The 19,744-nt window shown below is 42.8% G+C and overlaps 1 protein-coding gene across 5 annotated transcripts in view; it reads right to left on the reverse strand.

Annotated features, from left to right (window-relative positions):
• Nucleotides 1-490: 490 nt before the first annotated feature.
• sun2 (Sad1 and UNC84 domain containing 2) overlaps nucleotides 491-19,744 on the reverse strand; it is a 90,466-nt gene continuing 71,212 nt past the window's right edge. For all 5 annotated transcript variants that reach the window (XM_048521278.1, XM_048521280.1, XM_059640472.1 and 2 more), the window contains 4 exons: nucleotides 18,893-19,008; nucleotides 12,069-12,236; nucleotides 3,955-4,047; nucleotides 491-1,649 (listed from right to left, as the gene is read on the reverse strand). In XM_048521278.1, coding sequence (XP_048377235.1) covers nucleotides 1,536-1,649; nucleotides 3,955-4,047; nucleotides 12,069-12,236; nucleotides 18,893-19,008 — 491 coding nt within the window. In that variant the 3' untranslated portion in view covers nucleotides 491-1,535. The remainder of the gene's footprint in view (nucleotides 1,650-3,954; nucleotides 4,048-12,068; nucleotides 12,237-18,892; nucleotides 19,009-19,744) is intronic.

The raw sequence follows: 19,744 nt of genomic DNA on the forward strand, positions 1-19,744 counted from the left end.
CTGCTCATGAACATCTCTTCTTGAAATATAATATTGAGAATTAAAAAGAAGATTAAAAAATGCCAGGAATTTTAAAGGGAGGATAATTCTGCCATGTGTCAAGGATCCTTGTGCAATGCTGCTGGACTTGCATTACATTTGGATGTGAGTTTGCTCGCTGAGCTGGAAGGTTCGTTTTCAGAGGTTTCGTCACCATTCTAGGTAACGTCATCAGTGAGCCTCCGACGAAGGGCTGGTGTTATGTCCCGCTTTCTATTTATCTGGTTAGGTTTCCTTGGGTTGGTGATGTCATTTCCTGCGTTGGTGATGCCATTTCCTGTTCTTTTTCTCAGGGGATGGTAGATTGATTTGGAGCCAGAGAAAAAGAACAGGAAATGGCATCACCAACGCAGGAAATGACATCACCAACCCAAGGAAACCTAACCAGATAAATAGAAAGCGGGACATAACACCAGCCCTTCGTCGGAGGCTCACTGATCACGTTACCTAGAATGGTGACGAAACCTCTGAAAACAAACCTTCCAGCTCAGCGAGCAAACTCACATCCAGAACTTCAACCCGAGCTACAAATCTTCTCAAAACTCGCTTGCATTACATTTCCAGTTAAAGAGCTTAATGGACAGAATGCTTATTTTTGTTATAAATTCAGCTCTCTGCCAATTAATCATCTTAAATCACATTAGTCCTGAGAAATAATTGTGCAACTGGACATGATCGGACCTGTAGTAACCTAAAGTATGCTTAGCCGATATCAACATTATATTCCTGGGAGGCAACACCTGCTTCTCTCTATCCTGATAGCAGAACATATGTGTGAGGGGTTTATGGGGCATGTTTGGAGGTGAGGGATGCAACGGATGGGGTGGCAGTCAGATGTACAGGGTAACTGTGTCTCAAACAAACACAAACATCATCATTTGCATCTATTATACACTGTGGGAGCTTGTGGTCTTTTCACCAGATTTAAAGGCTGGTAGCTTTCATAAGAAACAGAGTTGTCTTGTTTGCCATCCTATTTTATAGTTGTAGTTGTAAAGAACTGAACTTTGAATTAAACGTATGGAATTAAAGTTTGAGTATCTAGATTACTTGCAATACCAGAACATAGTTTAGACTTTCTCAATGTATCCCAGAGTCCATAATGTGGGTGGGTGCTTGGACTTTGCCATTAAGATGAACAGATGGGCATGTGAACGGTGTCTTGTTAAAGGGAAGAGTGTCCATCCAGCAGATTTCATCCATCCATTCTTTGCCGATTTATTCACATCTCGGGTAATAAACTGGAAAACTGGAAATACAATCCCGAAATGGAGACAAAAAGTTTCTTTTCGATATTTTCTAGTTCCAAATACCTTAGTTATTTTCCAGAAAAAGTGCTTTCGTTCCTTACTCACAACAAAAAGCACACAGCAAGGTTTGAGTGGCAGAACGGCCTCCAGTACTGCAGCTTCAAATGTGTGGAAAAAGTATACAGAGCAGGTCCTTGAAGTGCTGCCCAAACATCTCCTAGGGTGCAAGTTCTCTATCTCTCAACATTACTTCACCGGCTCTCCATGGACACGGAATCGATAGAGGCAAGTATATTCAGGATGGCCCCAGTTGCTATTTACCCTCAGCTCAATGACTTGAAATGTTCCAAGTTCTTTATTCTGAAAGGTATAAATAGGCAGGAGGATATTAAGGCAGGTCGTGAAGCTAGTGGTTCAGCACGAAGTTACCACTGGTAGATCAGTTATTCGGCAGTTTATGAGGCATGGCCTAGAAGTCTAAATTTCCGAGTTACACTAAGCTATCACATCTCCTGTTGACCTATTCAAGTTGTTGCAGGGTGTGCTGTTCTATATCAACTTACATTCAGAAAGTGACTCTAACATTCCAGGTTTTTCAGACATGTAGACAAGGAAGACATGCAGGGCCGCAAATGGAAATATGGGATCAAAAATGATACTGTTATATCACAGGGGCAGAATGAGATTGATGTAGAATTTTCATTCAATTTTCACATTTGGCTGTATGTCTACAATCTACAAGCTTTCCCTGTTAGACTTAAAAGGGAGAAGAGAACTTTTCTTATGCAGAATGCCCAGTGTTTGTGAAATGCAATATACTTTCCACATGTCTGACTTGAGCTGGATTCACCATTTTTAATATTAGTTTATGAAAAGTACAATTTTATTGAAAATTCACACAGCTGTTCCTTTTGGCATCTTGCCAAAGCTGTCAATCTTAATATCATCTTTCAAACATCAGCTCAGCAACGTTAGCACTGTCCAAATGTGTACTCACATTGGAGTGTTGGCTGGCAGAATCCTTATATAGCCTTGAGTTTACCAACATTTCAGTTTCCTTTACTGAGACTGTTTTTGGACAATATCATTTACACAGCATAGAAGGGATACCAGCTGTGCCTACAAGATCAGCCATGTTCCACAGAGTAGCAAGTACAAATTTAGACTTGATACAAAGAATATTCAAGGAAAAGCAAAGAAAAAAAGACATATTATGGTTTCTTCCATAATAAAAGGAAATGTCCTTAACTTGTCTATCAATGTTTGCCAACTGTGAGTTGTGCCAGTAAATTTAGTTCTGATTAAGCTAACCTCAACAAACAACAGTGAAGTACCCATTGAATACAGTGAAACCAATGTAAAATGAAATACTTTCAACTGAAACGTAGTTTCCAAATTACGCCCAAATTACCTCAGTGCTTCACTTTCCTGCCTTTTCCCCATAACCTCCTACTCCTGTACAGATTAAAAATCTCACCCTCCCTCACCATCGTCACCTGTTGCTGGATGTTAAGTCACAATCTGTCAATTTGGAATTGTTAACATGGCATCTTGTGATATATCTACACATAATAACTTTGGTTTCAAGCACTAGCATGTGGCTACAAACGAAAAATGCTGCAGCAGGAAGTCAGATATCTTGTCAATGAGCAAATAAGCTAATCTTCTGGGGAATGTTCAACTTAGCAACATTAAAACTAAATAAAAACTCAAACATTGTAGAACAGGAACTAACTTGAAAGGACATGTAAAATTTGCTGCCAAAGTAGGAAATAAAATCAAAGTACACACAGTTATGTGGCTCAACACTGCAGCTGCAAAAATAAGATCATGAGTCGTAGGAGCAAAAGTAGGCCATATAGTTCACGGAGTCTGTTCCACCATTGAGTTAAATTATCAGTGATAATCCTTAACTCCATTTTATTTCCTTTTCCCCATGACCCTAATTCCCTTACTGATTAAAATCTGTATTTCAGGCTCAAATATACTTTATGATCCAGCCTCGACAGCCCTGTTTAGTGAAACATTTTCAGAGATCCACTACTATCAGAGAAGAAATTCCTCCACATCTGGGTTAAATCTGTTATTCCCTTATTCAGAGATCATGCCCTCTGGTCCCAGATTCTCCAACAAGGGAAATGACCTATCTGCATCTACCCTGTCAAGCCCCTAAAGAATTTTGTATGTTTCAATAAGGACAGCTGTCGTTCTTCTAAATGCCAATGAGTACAGAGAAAACCTACAGAACCTGTCCTCACAAGACCAGCCTAGTGAACCTTATCTGGACTGCCTCCAATGCCAATGTTTTTTGCTTAGGTAAGGGGCCTTCCTGAAAACTGTGCAAATCCATTCTCATTAGTTTAGATCTCTCCAAAGCCTCTGTCAAGAGCAAAAGTCCAAATGACATTAAGGCAGGTGTGAAGTACAACAATACCAAAACCTAAACTAATGTGAAGCAAACATCTGAATATCAATAAGACATTTATGGCATGCTAGATTTCAGTTCCAAATTACCAGCAATCGCATTGAGAAGCCATATCTTCAGAGAAAGATAGATGAATATTTGAAGCAGAGGAAGCAGGATATGGTGAAAGAGTTCTGGAAGAGATCTGGCACTAATATGATACTGAATACCTTTTTCTGAAAACTTATAGGTTTTTATTACCTGGGTTTGAAATGTCTGTATTGAGTCCCCATCCTGGTCATATATGTAATGTCCTAATAGAAGCCCTTCTTCTCGAATCCCATCATCCAGGCCCTGTGGAAAAGCAGAAATAATCACAGAAATTAAAATTATTCTCTACAATTCTACATACATTCTCCCACACACAGTGAAAATTCTGTGCCATTTAACTTCAAATACTGACAATCTTGAGTGCAATATTCCTTTTACTAGTAAGTTCAAGAATAATAACGGTATTTGTTACTCTTTGTACTAGCATTTAATATCACATACAAATGACTGAAACATGCTACAACATGCACATGTAGGATACAAGGTGCAGTTGTTCCTCAACACCAATCTCCTGCCTTCTCCCTGTAACCTTGATCCCCTTACTAATCAAGGACCTAATATTTCTGTCATTGAGTATACTTAAGACTTGGCCTCCATGGCATTGAGTTCCACAGATTAACCACCCTGTGGCTGAACAAATTCTGCCTCATCTCAGTTCTAAAGGGTTAGCCTTCACTCAGACTATGCTCTTCGTTCCCAGTATTTCCTACAGGTGGAAACGTCTCCATGTCCATTCTATTCAGGTCTCTCAGTATTCTGTAAGGTTCAATGACAGCCCCCTCATCCTTCTAAACTTCATCGAATACAGACCCAGAATCCTCAACTGCTCTTCATGTGATCACTCTTGAAGGTCGGCACGGTGGCTCAGTGGTTAGCACTGCAGCCTCACAGCGCCAGGGACCCGGGTTCGATTCCCGCCTTGGGCGACTGTGTGTGGAGTTTGCACATTCTCCCCGTATCTGCGTCGGTTTCCTCTGGGTGCTCCGGTTTCCTCCCACAGTCCAAAGATGTGCAGATTAGGTGGCTTGGCCATGCTAAATTGCCCATAGTGTTCAGGGGTGTGTGGGTTATAGGGGGATGGGTCTGGGTGGGATGCTTCAAGGGGCGGTGTGGACTTGTTGGGCCGAAGAGCCTGTTTCCACACTGTAGGGAATCCAATCTAAACTTCCTCTGGATCCACTCCATCACCAGCACATCTTTCCTTAGATTATGTGGCCCAAAATGGGTTGTGACCAGAGCTTCATACAGCCTCTGCAGCATTACTGCTAATACTCCCATTGTATTCAAGGCCCTTTTGACTTCTTAACTGCCAACTAGTTGCATGTTAACATGAAGAGAATCCTGAAGTAGGACTCCCAAGTCCCTCTGTGCTTCAGATTTCCAAAGCTGTTTCCTCATTTAGAAAATAGTCTATGCCTCTTCTTCCCACTAAAGTGTATAGCCTCACTTTCTTACATTGTATTCCATCTGCCTGTACTTTGCCTACTCGCCTAACATGTCTAAGTCCTTCTGCAGCCTCCCTTCTTCCTCAATATCTGTCCCCTAACCCTTCTTTGTCTCATCTGCAAACTTTGAAGTAATACCCTCCATTCCACCTTCCAGATCACTATTGTATAACATGAATAGTTACGGTCCAACACTGAACTCCACTTGTTGCTGGCTGCCATTCTGAAAGACCACTTTATCCCCACTCTCTGCCTTCTTCCAGTCAGCCAATCCTGTATCCATGCCAGTACCTTGCCCCTAACACCATGGGCTCGTTTTATTTAGCAGCCTCCTTTCTGGAATTTTGTCAAAGGCTTTTGCAAATCCAAAAAGATTATGTCCATTGGCTCTCCCTTGTCTAACTTGCTCATTACCTCCTCAAAAGAATTCCAACAGATTTATTTGTCAGGCACGATCTCCCATTATCAGAGCTGCGCTGACTCAGCCTTGTTTTATCACACACTTCCAAGTATTCAGCAATCTCACCCTCAATGTACTCAAAATCTTACAAATGATAGAGGTCAGGTTAACTCATTTATATTTTCCTGTCTTGCCTTCCTTTTCTTTTTTAATTGAGTCATTACATTAATCTATTTTCCAGTCCTTTAGGACCCTCCTTGACTTCAGTGATTCCTGTAGGATTGCCTTCAATTCCTCCACTCCTTAGCTAATGAGGCAGATTTAATTAAGGAGCTTAAGGTGAAGAATCCCCTGGAGGCAACGACTTTAATATGATAGAATTCACTTTGCAGTTTGAGAGGGAGAAGTTGAAGCCAGTGTTTCAGAACCCAGGGCGCAGTCCTTCCAGTCTGGGTGATTTATGCTTCCAATCTTTCAGCTTCCTCAGCACCTTCTCAGATGCTGGAGAATCCAAGATAATAAGGTGTGGAGCTGGATGAACACAGAGGGTCTAGGCCCAAAACGTCAGCTTTCCTGCTTCTCTGATGCTACTTGGCCTGCTGTGTTCATTCAGCTCCACACCATGTTATCTCAGATTCTCCAGCATCTGCAGTTCCTATTATCTGATACCATTTTAACCCTAGTGCAAAGCCTCTAAGGATGGCTAACCTGAAGCAGTTACCTTCCTCCCTCCAGACAAACCTCAGGGGATCTCTCTCCCACTGCAACTCTTGTAATCTCTTCATTCCCACCTCCAACTTGTCTGCCTCCTCCCCACCTATCTTCTCCTCTGTCCATCTTCAATCAGCCTCCCCCTCTCTCCCTATTTATTTCAGAACCCTCTCCCATTTCTGATGAAGGGTCTAAGCTAGAAACGTCAGCTTTCCTGCTCCTCTGATGCTGCTTGGCCTGCTATATTCAGCCAGCTCTACATCTTATTATCTCTTTCCTTAGTGATGACCACTACACTCACCTCCGCACTGTCCCCTCCTACACCAAGTCTCTTGAAGTTCTGATGTACCGCAGATGTCTTCCAATGTGAAGGCTGATGCAAAGTACCTCCAGTTCCTCCACCATTTCTTTGTACCTCATTACTGCTTCACCAGCCTCATTTTCTAGTGGACTAATTTCTATTCTTGCCTCTCTCTCTTACTTTTCACATACTAAAAAAACCCCTGAAATCTTCTTTTACTGGCTAGCTTACCCTGGTATTTCATCTTCTCCCCCTTATTGCTATTTTTGTCGTCTCCTAGTTTTTATTAAGATTTCCTAATTCTCTGATTTCCCACTAATCTTCACCACATTGTAAGCTTTTTCTTTTGCTTTTATACTGTCCCCGACTTCCCTTATCAGCCACAGTTGCTTTTCCTCCCCTTAGTATGTTTCTTCTTCCTTGGGATGAATTTCAACTGTCTCCCAAATTAGCCCCAGGAGCTTCTACCATTGCTAATCTACTACATTCCTCCCTCATGTCTTTGTAATTACCTTTACGCAATTGTAATACTGTTACATCTGACTTCAACTTCTCCCTCTCAAACTGCAAAGTGAATTCTATCATATTAAAGTTGTTGCCTCCAGGGGATCCTTCACCTTAAGCTCCTTAATTAAATCTGCCTCATTAACACACCATCAAATCCAAAAGTGCTTATTCCCTAGTGGGCTCCAACATCTTGTTGATATTCCATAAATCCCTTTACTTGGGATCCACCACCAGCCTGATTTTCCCCGTCCACTTGCATATTGAAGTCCCGTATGATTATTGAAATATGCCTTTCTCACATGTCTTTGTAACTCCAGATTTATTTTCTGCCCCATGTTCTGACTACTGTAGGAGACCTGTATGTAACTCTCATCAGGGTCGTTTTCTCTTTGCAGTCTCTCAACTGTCCAGGGACCAGTGTTAAGGACATCTCAAAACATTTGAAGCATATTGTCAAAGGATAGAGTAGGAAGGCGCAAGTTGTTGTACATATTGGTAGGAATGCTATAGCTAGAGAAATGATTAAGGCTTTGCAGAATGAATAAAAGAGGTGAAAAACAAAACATCAAAAATACAACCTTCTAGTTTACTTCCAGAAAGTCCTATTGAGGCAAGGCATAAAAGGATATGGGAAATAAATAAATGGCAGAAGAGGTGGTGCAATGTGTAGGGATTCAGTTTCTTGGATCATTGGGATCTCTGAGACAAAAGACACCTGTTCAAAAAGGATGGGTTTCACCTAAAATGGCAAGATACTGATATCTTGGCAGGGAGATTTGCTGGTTCTATTTCAGGAGCCTGTGAACTTCTAGAGAGATATGACCTCCGCAAAGCCATCAGGTAGGCAAAGAAGCAGTACCAGACCAAGTTAGAGGCCCAGACCTACCAAACAGACTCCCACCATCTATGGCGGGGCCTAAACTATATTAGGGATACAAAATAAAACAGTGTGAGAGAGCGGACAATGACACACCCCTCCCTGACATGCTTAAATGTTTTCAATGCTCAGTGGTGATGCCTGCCCTGACAGCCCCAGACACAATTATTCCCTCTGTCACTGCTTTGGAAGTCAAATCAATCTTCCTGGGAGTAAATCCAAGGAAAGTGATGGATCCAGTGTCCCCAGCCAGGACTCAGATCCTGTATGGACCAAGAGGCAGATGTATTCACCAACATCTTCAACCTCTTTCCTACAAGCCGAAATCCCAACCTGCTTCAAGAAGACCACCATCATCCCCATACCAAAGAAAATACACACAGTGGGTCTTAATAATTACCGCCCAATAGTTCTGACTTCAATAGTCATTAAATGCTTCTAGAGGCTGGTCACGGCCCACATCAGCTCCCGTCTCCCAACCTGCCTTGATCCCCCACCGTTCACCTACCAACACAACAGGTCCACAGAGGATGTCATATCTCCAGCCCAGCACGCAGTTCAGTAACACATGGACAATGAAGACTCCTACGTCAGTCTCCTGCTAGTTGACTACAGCTCTGCCTTCAACACCATTATCTCTCCAGACTGATCTCAAAACTGCATGACCTTGGTATTGGCTCCGCGCTCTACAACTAGATCCTCAGTTTTCTGACCCACAGGCCACAGTGAGGCTAGGTAACTTCACCTCCTCCACAATAACACTTGAGCCCCCCCCAGGGATGCATCCTCAGCCCCCTACCATATTCCCTGTACACCTACAACTGTGTTGCCTAATTCTGAACAAACGGCATCTACAAGTCTGCTGACAACACCACCATAGTGGAATGGATATCTAAATGATACAGAAGGGAGATAGAGGGCTTTGTTTTCGTTGCACCACATCACCATCTCTCAATGTCAGCAAAACTAAAGAAATGATCTTGACTTAAGACAGGACAACATGCCCTCAGCCATATCAACAGAATAGAGATTGACAGAGTGAATGGCATCAAGTTCCTCAGAATGATGATAGCCCACAACCTGTCCTGGACTTCCCACCTAAATGCGACAGCCAAGAGTGTACAACAATGCCTCTTATTCCTCAGGCAGATCAGGAAACTTGGCATTTCCATAAGATGCACCATTGAAAGCATACTGTCCAAGTCCATAACAGCCTGGTATGGCAACTGCTCTGCCCAGGACAATAAGAAACTATGGAAGGTGGTGTACACAGCCTAGACCATCTCAGAAGCCAACTTTCTATCCAGGGACTCTATTTACATGGCTTGCTACCATAGAAAGGCAGCCAACAAAGACCTATCGCACCGGCATAATGGCCTCCTACAACCTCTTCGTCAGGCAGAAGATACACAAGTCTGAACACACACTTGCAGGTTCAGGAACAGCTTATTTCCAGCCATTATTAGACTATTGAATGAGCTCTAGCCTCAAATAATGTAACCTGCAATGTAATCTGAATGCCTCCAAGTCTTTTTGATCTCTACATCCTTTGCTTGCTGTGATCCACCTATACCGCTTGTAAACAAAGCATTTCAGTGCCACGTGGCTCAGTGGTTAGCACTGCTGCCCTGCAGCTCCAGGGACCCAGGTTTGATTCCACCCTCAGGCAACATGTGTGGAGTTTGCATATTCTCTGTCTGCGTGGGTTTCGTCCGGGTACTCCGGTTTCCTCCCACAGTCTAAAGACATGCAAGTTAGGTGGACTGGCCATGCTAAATTGCCCGTAGTGTTCAGGGAGGTATAACTTAGGTGGGTCATAGGGGTTTGGGTTGGATACTCCAAGGGTCAGTGTGGATTTAAGTTGTGTCAAAAGGGCCTGTTTCCACACTGTAGGGATTCTATGATCACTGTATTTCAGTACACATGACAATCAATCATGTTGATTTCAATGCAACAGGTCTTACAGGTAACGTTGATGAACTCAGGGCATGTATAGGAACACAACACTGGGATGTTGTGGCCAGTGCAGAAACTTTACTGAGTGAAGGACAGGACCGGCAGCTTGATGTTTGTGTTTTAGATATTATAGGAAAGATAGAGGTGACAGATGAGGGGTTGGCATTTTTTGATTAAGGAAAACATTACTACTGTAATTGGACAAAATACTTCTGAGGGATCATTTAATGAAAATGACGTGAAATTAAAAATAAGAAAGGGATGATCATATTGAAGAGATTGCACTACAAGCCCCCTAATAGTCAGAAGGAAATTGAGAAGAAATATGTACATAGGATGTCAAATATATGCAAGAATAAAAAGGTTGAAATAGTAGGAAATTTTAATTTTCCAAACATTGATTGGGTCTGCCATGGGTTAAAGGCTTGGATGGTGAAGAATTTGTTAAATGTGCTCACAAAAATTAATACGTAAGTGTTCCTACTGGAGAAAGAGCAAAACTTTACAAACTCTTGGGTGATAAGGCAGGGCAAGAAACTGAAGTGTCAGTCGAGACTTTGGGACTGGTGATCATAATACTATTTGTTTTAAAATACTGATGGAAAAGGATAAGTTTTCCTTAAGAGTTATATTTCTTTCTTATGCAAAATGTAAGTGTAAGACGCTCCAGCCAGAGATCTCTGTTCCGCTTACTCTTTCTTTCTTTCTTTCCCCTCCTTTCTGTTTTAAGGGGACAGAGGAGTTGACAAGTCCAGACGCAAATCCCAGAGCAGCAGCTGGTGGGCTGGGAAATACAATTTATCAGACCTGTGCTGACACCTGTTACATTAGATTATTTTGTTTTGATTTGATTCCAATGTTGATCTATTTGATTATTTAAAAAAAATTATACAGGCACACTGAAAGGGTTGTCATGGCACAACTGTAGTGTCCTCATCTCTGGAATCGGAGATCTAGTTTCAACTCTGCTCCACAGATGTATAATGATATATCAGAACAGGTTGATTAAAAGTATCTACAGACATTGCTGAAAAGGTTTTGTTATGGCACACAGTGACTGTGTCCCACCAAAGGTTTGGGGTCAAGTCCCACCTATCCTGGATGTCTGTCATAATGTCTGAACAGGTTGATTAAATAACTAAAGATAGACTGCTGAGCTTGAAGGTCTACAGTCAACCTGCATCGGAGATGTGTTATGACAAATTTAAAAAATATATATAAAAGAGACACTGCAAGAACAAGGGATTAGTATGTAGGAAGGAAACATATTGCATTCTGTAAATAAAACTCATCAAGAAGGATATTAGTGTCAAGTTTCACACATCACCACTTGGTTTGGGATCATTCTTTTCCCCTGTTTGATACTGATGTGTACTCACAATGATGTCTCTTTGTATCAATTAATTGTCTAACTCGTCATATTCTCTTTCCTTCACACGACATGCCCTTCCTACTCCCTCACTTTCAGTGTTTTGACCCTCTGTGTTGTCCTTTATTTCTCCCATTTAAATTGTTATGGCTATCACCCCTTCCATCATATTCCCTATCTCCTCAGTCTGATCACCCCATCTCTTCACCCTTACTTCTATCTGCTGAAAGAAACCTTCACTTCAACATAGCTACATCTTATCAATGCCTTTTGTGGTTCTTTTTCTCATCTCCTTGCAACTCTGATACCCATCTTCTTTCTCCACTCCTCTTCCCGTTTCACCCCTCTGCAAGGCTGGTAATTACCAAAATTAACAAAAAGTGAATTCCTATTAGTGATATGTCAAGATATGGACTATTTTCTTTCAGAATGTATGTTCAAACACTAACCTGCACAACAAAAATACCATCTCCCTTTTAGGAATTAGGCTGCACTTTGTTAATGACTAATGATGCAGAACAGAGTGTATTGAAGCCATTAGCATAAAAATGTGATTAATAAGACTTTGAATAGCATCACTCTCAATATTTCAACTAATGTCCAAAAATCCATTGCTCAGTGGCCTTCAGTCAAAATGCATTATTCCATACGCGGTTAATCATGAATATATGCTTAAATTTTACCCTGCTTTTGCTTACATAAACAGAGAAGTCACGTGGTGCACTGCTGATTGATCCATGGAGAGCAACAGACTTTGGAATGTGCTCAAGAGTAAAGGAGGTTGGTGAGATCCGAGCAGCAAGCTGGATGACAACAAATCCTTGGGAGCCTTTAAATGCCCAACAGTTCCCTGGATGAACATCTGGCTGCAGGAGAGAACAGGTCAAAGATAATGAGCCAGGTTACTGCAGTTTTTCATTAAAGGTTACTTTTCTTTATACTTTTATGCACTGTGCCTTTTCCTTGGCTTCAGGCAAAAAAAAAATCAAACAGGGCATTAAGTGAATTTGCTGATGTCTCTATGACCAATGTCTACTTGTTCTAATATTGAACGCCCAACATCAAATGCCCAAAAGTTCTTCGGAAAAGCATCATAAAGCACTATTGACACCGAGGTACATTATGAGGTAACAGGGAGGTGATGATCTTTGTGGTATTATCACTGGACTTAATCAGAGACCCAGGTAACATGCTGGGGACCTAGGTTCAATCCTTGGCAGATGGTGGAATTTGAATTAGAAAGAAACTGGAATCTGCCTATTGTTGGAAAAACTTAAGGGAATTCACAAATTTTCAGGGGAGGAAACTACCATCCTTCTCAAGTCTAGCCTACATGTGACTTCTGACCCACAGAAATATGGTTGACACTTAACTAACTTTGAAATGGTCTTGCAAGCCATTCAGTTGTTTCAGTGGCCAGGAAGGAAAAAAGAAATGAAAATGGACAGGCCACCTGGCCTCAAAGCAGGCACCAGAAGAGATAACAGCAATAACAGCCCTGCCGACTCTGCAAAGTCTTTCTTACTATTATTGGCTTGTGCCAAAATTGAGAGAGCTGTCTCACAGGCTGGTCAAGCAACAACCTGGCAGTCATACTTTTTGTTTATTCATTCATAGAATGTAGGCATTGCAGGCTTGGCCAGCATTTATTGCCCAGACGGCAGTTAAGAATCAACCACATAACCGTGGGTCTGGAGTCACAGCCAGCCCAGGTAAGGATGGCAGTTTCCTTCCCTAAAAAAAGGGCATTAGTGAACCAGATAGGTTTTTCTGAGAATTGACAATGGATTCGTGGTCATCACTAGATTTAATCCCAGATTTTTTGTTGAATTTAAATTCCATCATCCACCATAGCGGAATTTGAACCCAGATCCTCAGAATATTACCTGCGTCTCTGGATTAACAGTCATAATACCACGAGGCCCTCACCTCCCGAGGTCATACTCATGGAATCATACTTCCTGGTAGGACAGACCCAGCAGAGGTGATTGCACAGGTGGGAGGGAGATGCCTCGGGAGTCCTCAATATTGATTTTGGATACCATGAAGTCATGGAATGAGGTCACATGCAAGAAAGCAAACCATCTGCTCTTTGCCTTGTACCACGCTCCCATGGCTGATGAATCAGTCCTCCTCCATGCTGAGGAAGTCAGCAAGGGCGCATAACATACTTTTGTTGAGGGATCTCAATGTCCATCATCAAGAGTGGCTCAGCAGCAGCACCACTGATTAACTGGTTGAATTCTAAGGGACAGTAGGTGGTGAGGAACGAAAGTAGTCTTCAACTCATTGATTTTATTGTCACAACTCAAACTCCATTCCCCTGCCAATTAAAGCCAACACACCATACACCTTCTTTACTACCCTATCAAATTGGGTAACGACTTTAAGGGATTTGTGGATGTGGACCACAAGATCTCTGTTCCTCCACACTGGCAAGAATCCTGCCATTAACCCTGTATTTCAGCATTCAAATTCGATCTTCCAAGATGAATCACTTCACACTTGTCTGGGCGAATCCCATCTGCCACTTCTTCGTCCAGCTCTGCATCATATCAATGTCCAGTTACAACCTACAACAGCCCTCCATGCTGTCCATAACTCTACCAACCTTTGTGTCATCAGCAAACTTACTAGCCCACCTTTCTACTTCCTCATCCAAGTCATTTATAAAGATCACAAAGAGCAGAGGTCCTAGAACAGATCCGTGTGGAACATCACTGGTCACCGAGCTTCAGGCTGAATACCTTTCATCTGCTACCACCCTCTGACTTCTATCGGACAGCCAGTTTTGTATCCAGACAGCCAAATTTCTGAACCCCATGCCTTGTCACATCACGTCACGTATACCGAAATACAGTGAAAACTTTTGTTTACATGGTACAGGCAGATCACAGCAAGCAAAGAATGTACAGATCAAAAAAGACTTGAAGGCATACAGGTTACATTGCAGGTTACACTATTGGAGGGAACAGTCCATTCAATAGTCTGATAATGGCTGTTCCTGAACTTGCTCATGTGTTCAAGCTTCTGTATCTTTTGCCTGACAGGGTGTAATAATGGGTCTTTGGGGATGTTGGCCAACTTTCAGCAGCAGCAAGCCATGTAACTGGAGTCCATGGATGGAAGGTCGGCTTCCATGATAGTCTGAGCTGTGCACACCACCTTCTGCAGTTTCTCATGGTCCTGGGCAGAGCAGTTGCCGTATCAGGCCGTTATGCACCCAGGCAGTGTGCTTTCAATGGTGCATCTGTAGAAGATGGTGAGGGACCTTATGGACATTCCAAATTTACTGAGCCGCCCGAGGATGAACAGGAGTGGTGTCTTGTTGACTGTTACGTCGGTGTGGAAAGTGCAGGACAGGTCATTGGTTACTGTCACTCCGAGTAATTTGATGCTCTTCACCCGCTCAAACTCAGTTTCATTGATGTAGATGGGGGCATGTTCTCCTCCTTTCTTTCTGAAGTTGATGATCAGTTCTTTCGTTCTGTCGACATCAAGAGACACAGATTGTTTTCATTGCACCACATCATCAGGCCCTCTATCTCCTTTCTGTATTTTGACATCATTGTTAGACATCCAGTCCACTATGGTAGTGCTGTCAGTGAATTTGTAGATGGTGTTTGTTCGGAATTAGGCAATGCTGTCATAGCTGTACAGGGAGTACAGTAGGGGCACTGAGGATGTATCCTTGGGGGCTCAAGTGTTAAGTGTGAAGTGTTATTGTGGGGGAGGTGCGGTTACCCATCCTCACTGATTGCAGCCTTTGGGTCAGAAAGCAGGATCCAAATGCAGAGGTCAGAGCTGATACCAAAGTCATGCAGTTTTGAGATCAGTCTGGAGGAGTTAATGGTGTTGAAGACAACAAGCAGGAGTCTGATACAGGTGTCTTTGTTGTCCAGATGTTCTAGGGATGTGTGCAGAGCTAGGGATATAGCATCCTCTGTGGATCTGTTAAGTCAGTAGGCAAACTCTGATCGAGTCAGGTTGGGAGACGAGTTGATGTGGGTCATGCCCAGCCTCTGGTAACACTTCATGATAATACAAGTCAGAGCTATTGGGCAGTAATTAGAGCACATTGTATGTGTTTTCTTGGATATGGGCGTGATGGTGGTCTTCTTGAAGCAGGCGGGGCCTTCAGCTTGTAGGAGGGGCAGGTTGAAGATGTCTGTGAATACGTCTGCCGATTGGTCTGCACAGGATCTGAGTGCTTGGCCGGGGACACTGTCTGGGCCCATTGCTTTCCTTGGGTTGACTCCCAGGCAGACTGATCTGATGTCCGAGGTGGTGTCAGGAAGGAACAGGTGTGTTTGGGGCTATCGGAGCAGGCGTTTCTACCCCGGCGGTATTCTCAAACCAAGCAGAGAAAGAAAGAGTTCGGTGGAAGGGTCACCACACCCAAAACGTTAACTTTGTTTTTTCCTTCAGAGATGCTGCCAGACCTGAATTTTTCCAGCAATTTTGTTTTTGTTCGTAGAAAGTACTGAGCTGGTCAGGGAGGGATGTGTGTCATTGTCCACTATCTTATGCTGTTTCATTTTATGTCTTTTAGACCTTGCCATAGAGCACAGGAGCCTGTTTAGTAGGTCTGGGCCTCTAACTTGATCCAGTACTGCTTCTTGGCCTCCCTGATGACTTTGCGGAGGTCATATCTGGATTTTCTGTATTGATCCGAGTCACTCTACCAATCTTTCTGCCATGGATGCATCTGCCTATGGAAGTACTGGTTGAAAAAGTAACCACTGCATAGCCCTCGTGGAGACAGACATGCGCCTTCACATCGACAACACCCTCCATAGTGACATGCAGCACTATCACTGCGCCAAATGGGACAGATATTGAACAGATCTAGCAATCCAAGATTTCAGGCGCTATGGGCCGTCAGTTGTAGAATCATACACTAACACAACTTGCAACCTGACAGCACAACATATCTCCCATTCTGCCCTTACCTCTAAACCAAGAGGTTAACCCTGGTTCAATGAAAAGTGCAGGAGGGCTTGCCAGAAATAGCATCAGACATTCCTAAAAAATGGAGGCATCCCTAATGAAGCCACAACACAACTTATCTGCCAAAGAAGCATAAACAGTAACTAACAGATAGAGCTTAGCAATCTCACAATGAATGAATCAAATCTAAGATCTGTCATGCCACCACAACCAGTTGAGTGGTAATGCCCAATCAAACAACTCACTACAGGAGGCGGATAAAGCATTCGCAGCAATTTTAGCCAGAAGTACAGAGTGGATGATCCATCTCAGCCTCCTCCAGTGGTATCTAATTAATTAGAGATAACAATCTTCAGCCAATATGATTCACTCAACACGCAGAAGAAATTGTTGGAGGCAGTGGATACCACAAAGGCTATGGGTCCTGACAACAGTCTAGTAATTGTACGGTACGCTTCCCCTCCAGAACTTTTCGCTAGCCTAGTCAAACCATTTGGGTACAGTTACCACACTGGCATCTACCCAACAATATGGAAAATTGCCCAAGTATGTTCTGTACACAAAGTAGGACAAAGCCAATCCAGCCAATTATTACCTCATCAGTCTACTCTCAATCATTACTAGAGTGTGATGGAACATGTCACTAATGCTACCAAGAAGCAGCTGCTCAGCAATGCCCAGTTTGGGTTCCAGCAGGGCCACTCAGCTCCTTACTTCATTTTAGCTTTGGTTCAAACATGGTCAAAAGATGAATTCCAGAGGAGAGGTGAAAGTGACAGCCTTTGACATCACGGCTGCATTTGACAGAGTGTGGCATCAAGAAGCCTTGGCAAAATCTTTAGTCATATGGGAGTTATGGGGAAATATCTCCACTGGTTGGAGTCACACCTGGCACATAGCAGAAAGATTGTGGTTGTTAGAGGTTAGTCATTGTAGCTCTACTACATTATTACAAGAGTTTCTCAGGACAGTATCCTCAGCTCAATGCTTTTCAGCTACTTCATTAATAACTTTCCCACATCATAAAGGTCAGAAGTTGGGACATTTACCGATTTTCAGCACCATTCACAAATTCTCAGACTGAAGCACTCCATGTCCAAATGCACCAATACCTGGACAATATCCAGGCTTGGGCTGACAATGCCAGTCAATGATCATCTCCAGTAAGAGATACTCTAACCATCGTCCGATGGCATTCAATGGCGTTTCCATCACTGAATCCCTTATCAACATTGAGGATTATCTTTGACCAGAAACTGAACTGGAATAGCCATACAAATGTAGTAGCTACTACATCAGATCAGACACTAATAGTGCAGTGAATAATTGGCTCCTCAAGGCCTGTCCAGCATCTACAAACGCAGAAGTCAGGACTTCAATGGAATGCGCCCGACTTGCCTGGACAGGTGTAGCTCCAATAACACTCAAGAAGCTTGACAGTATTCAGGCCAAAGCAGCTTCAGTGGCACCACCTCCACAAACATCCACTTCCCGCACCACTGATGCAGATAATAAACACTGCCGCTACCAAGCAAGATGCACTGCAGAAATTCACCAAAAAAATTCACCAGACACTAGCTTTGAAGCCTATAACCGCTATCATCCAGAATGTCAAAAGCAGCAGATACATAGGAACAACCTGAAAATTCACATCCAAACTACTCACCGTCCTGACTTGAAAATATATCACTGTTCCTTCATTGTCATTGGGTCAAAGTTCTGGAATTCCTTGCCTAATGGCATTATGGGCCTACCTACACAACATGGATTGCAGCAGTTCAAGGAGGCAGCTCACTACCACCTTCTCGTGGGCAACTAAGGACAGAAAATAAATGCTAGCAGTGGCACCATTCAAAATTCAATAAGTGAATTTGAAAAAATTCAAAAGCTTTATCTAAAAAGTGATAAGGAGTAGCTTAAAAGGGAGGTAGAGACAGTGAATTTTAAAAAAAGGAGGAAATTCCAGAACTTCAAGAACAAGCAGCTGAAGACACAAGGTGGAAAGACTAAAATTGGGGATGTTCATGGGCACGGAATGATGTCAACTGGAATAGATTACAGTTGTAGGAAACAGCAAGGCTGTGGAAAGACTTTTGCAGGCAAAATGAGTTCAGGCAGCCTTTGACCAAGTATAAGCTCTGCCAAACTCTGGGAATTTCACTCAGGGTGAGTGTGGAAAATAAAGATCACCCCAGTAACACTTGGCAGGGTAAGGTCATGCCGTTGACAATGTGGATATAAAGAATGCATTTAAAGTGGTGCTATGGAGCAATATGGAAATAAAAGGTCACATTTGTACAACATCTCATCACATAATACAGTAGTGAACCATAACCTGATCAAATAGTCAGTGCACTACAAGCAACAGTACATTTCAACATTTAAGTGAACACCAATCTTAATTAGTATGAGTTGCAAAATCTTAACAGTCAGCAGAGGGGAATTATTAGGCAGGATTTTAGCTCCTCATCACAACCCAAGACATTGCTGGAACGTGCAAGCGTCCAGGGTCATTTACTCCAGTAGGAGTTGGCACTTACAAGACAAAAGGCATCAGTTGAAGAATATGTACCTGAATCACAGCTCTTGGAGACTGAGAATAGTACCAGAGTGGAACTCCAAACAAGCTAAGTAGAGCTGTCTTGGTCTCAAATGTCTCAGAGCAGCGTGTGCTGATTACACTGGCACCTAAAGAAACAAACAAAAATACAAATTACACACAAGCAAGGGCATTACGTTTCACTGGTGCAGTCTTAAGAAGCATTTACAATTGGACATTATAGCAAAATTCAGATACAGGAATTATAGGTGGTGGCTGGGTATAAATGTAGTAACTTTGAGGGAAGCGAGAGAGGAAATAGCCGGGGCCTTAACAGATATCTTTGCAGCATCCTTAGACACGGGTGAGGTCCCAGAGAACTGGAGACTTGCTAATGTTGTCCTCTTGTTTGAGGGTAGCAAGGATAATCCAGGTAGTTATCAACCGGTGAGCCTGACGTCAGTGGTTGGGAAGCTACTGGAGAAGATACTAAGGGATAGGATCTATTCCCATTTGGAAGAAAATGGGCTTATCAGTGATAGGCAACATGGTTTTGTGCAGGGAAGGTCATGTCTTACCAATTTAATAGGATTCTGAGGACATGACAAAGTTGACTGAAGAGGGAAAGGCCGTGGATGTCATATACATGGACTTCAGTAAGACGTTTGATAAGGCTCCCCGTGGCAGGCTGATGGAGAAAGTGAAGTCACATGGGGTCCAGGGTGTGCTAGCTGGATGGATAAAAAAACTGGCTAGGTAACAGGAGACAGAGTAGTAGTGGAAGGGAGTTTCTCAAATTGGAGACCTGTGACTAGTGGGTGTTCCACAGGGATCTGTGCTGGGACCACTGTTGGTTGTGATATACATAAATGATTGGGATGAAGG

Source organism: Stegostoma tigrinum, chromosome 38, assembly GCF_030684315.1.
Source record: "Stegostoma tigrinum isolate sSteTig4 chromosome 38, sSteTig4.hap1, whole genome shotgun sequence".
NCBI classification, from domain to species: domain Eukaryota; kingdom Metazoa; phylum Chordata; class Chondrichthyes; order Orectolobiformes; family Stegostomatidae; genus Stegostoma; species Stegostoma tigrinum.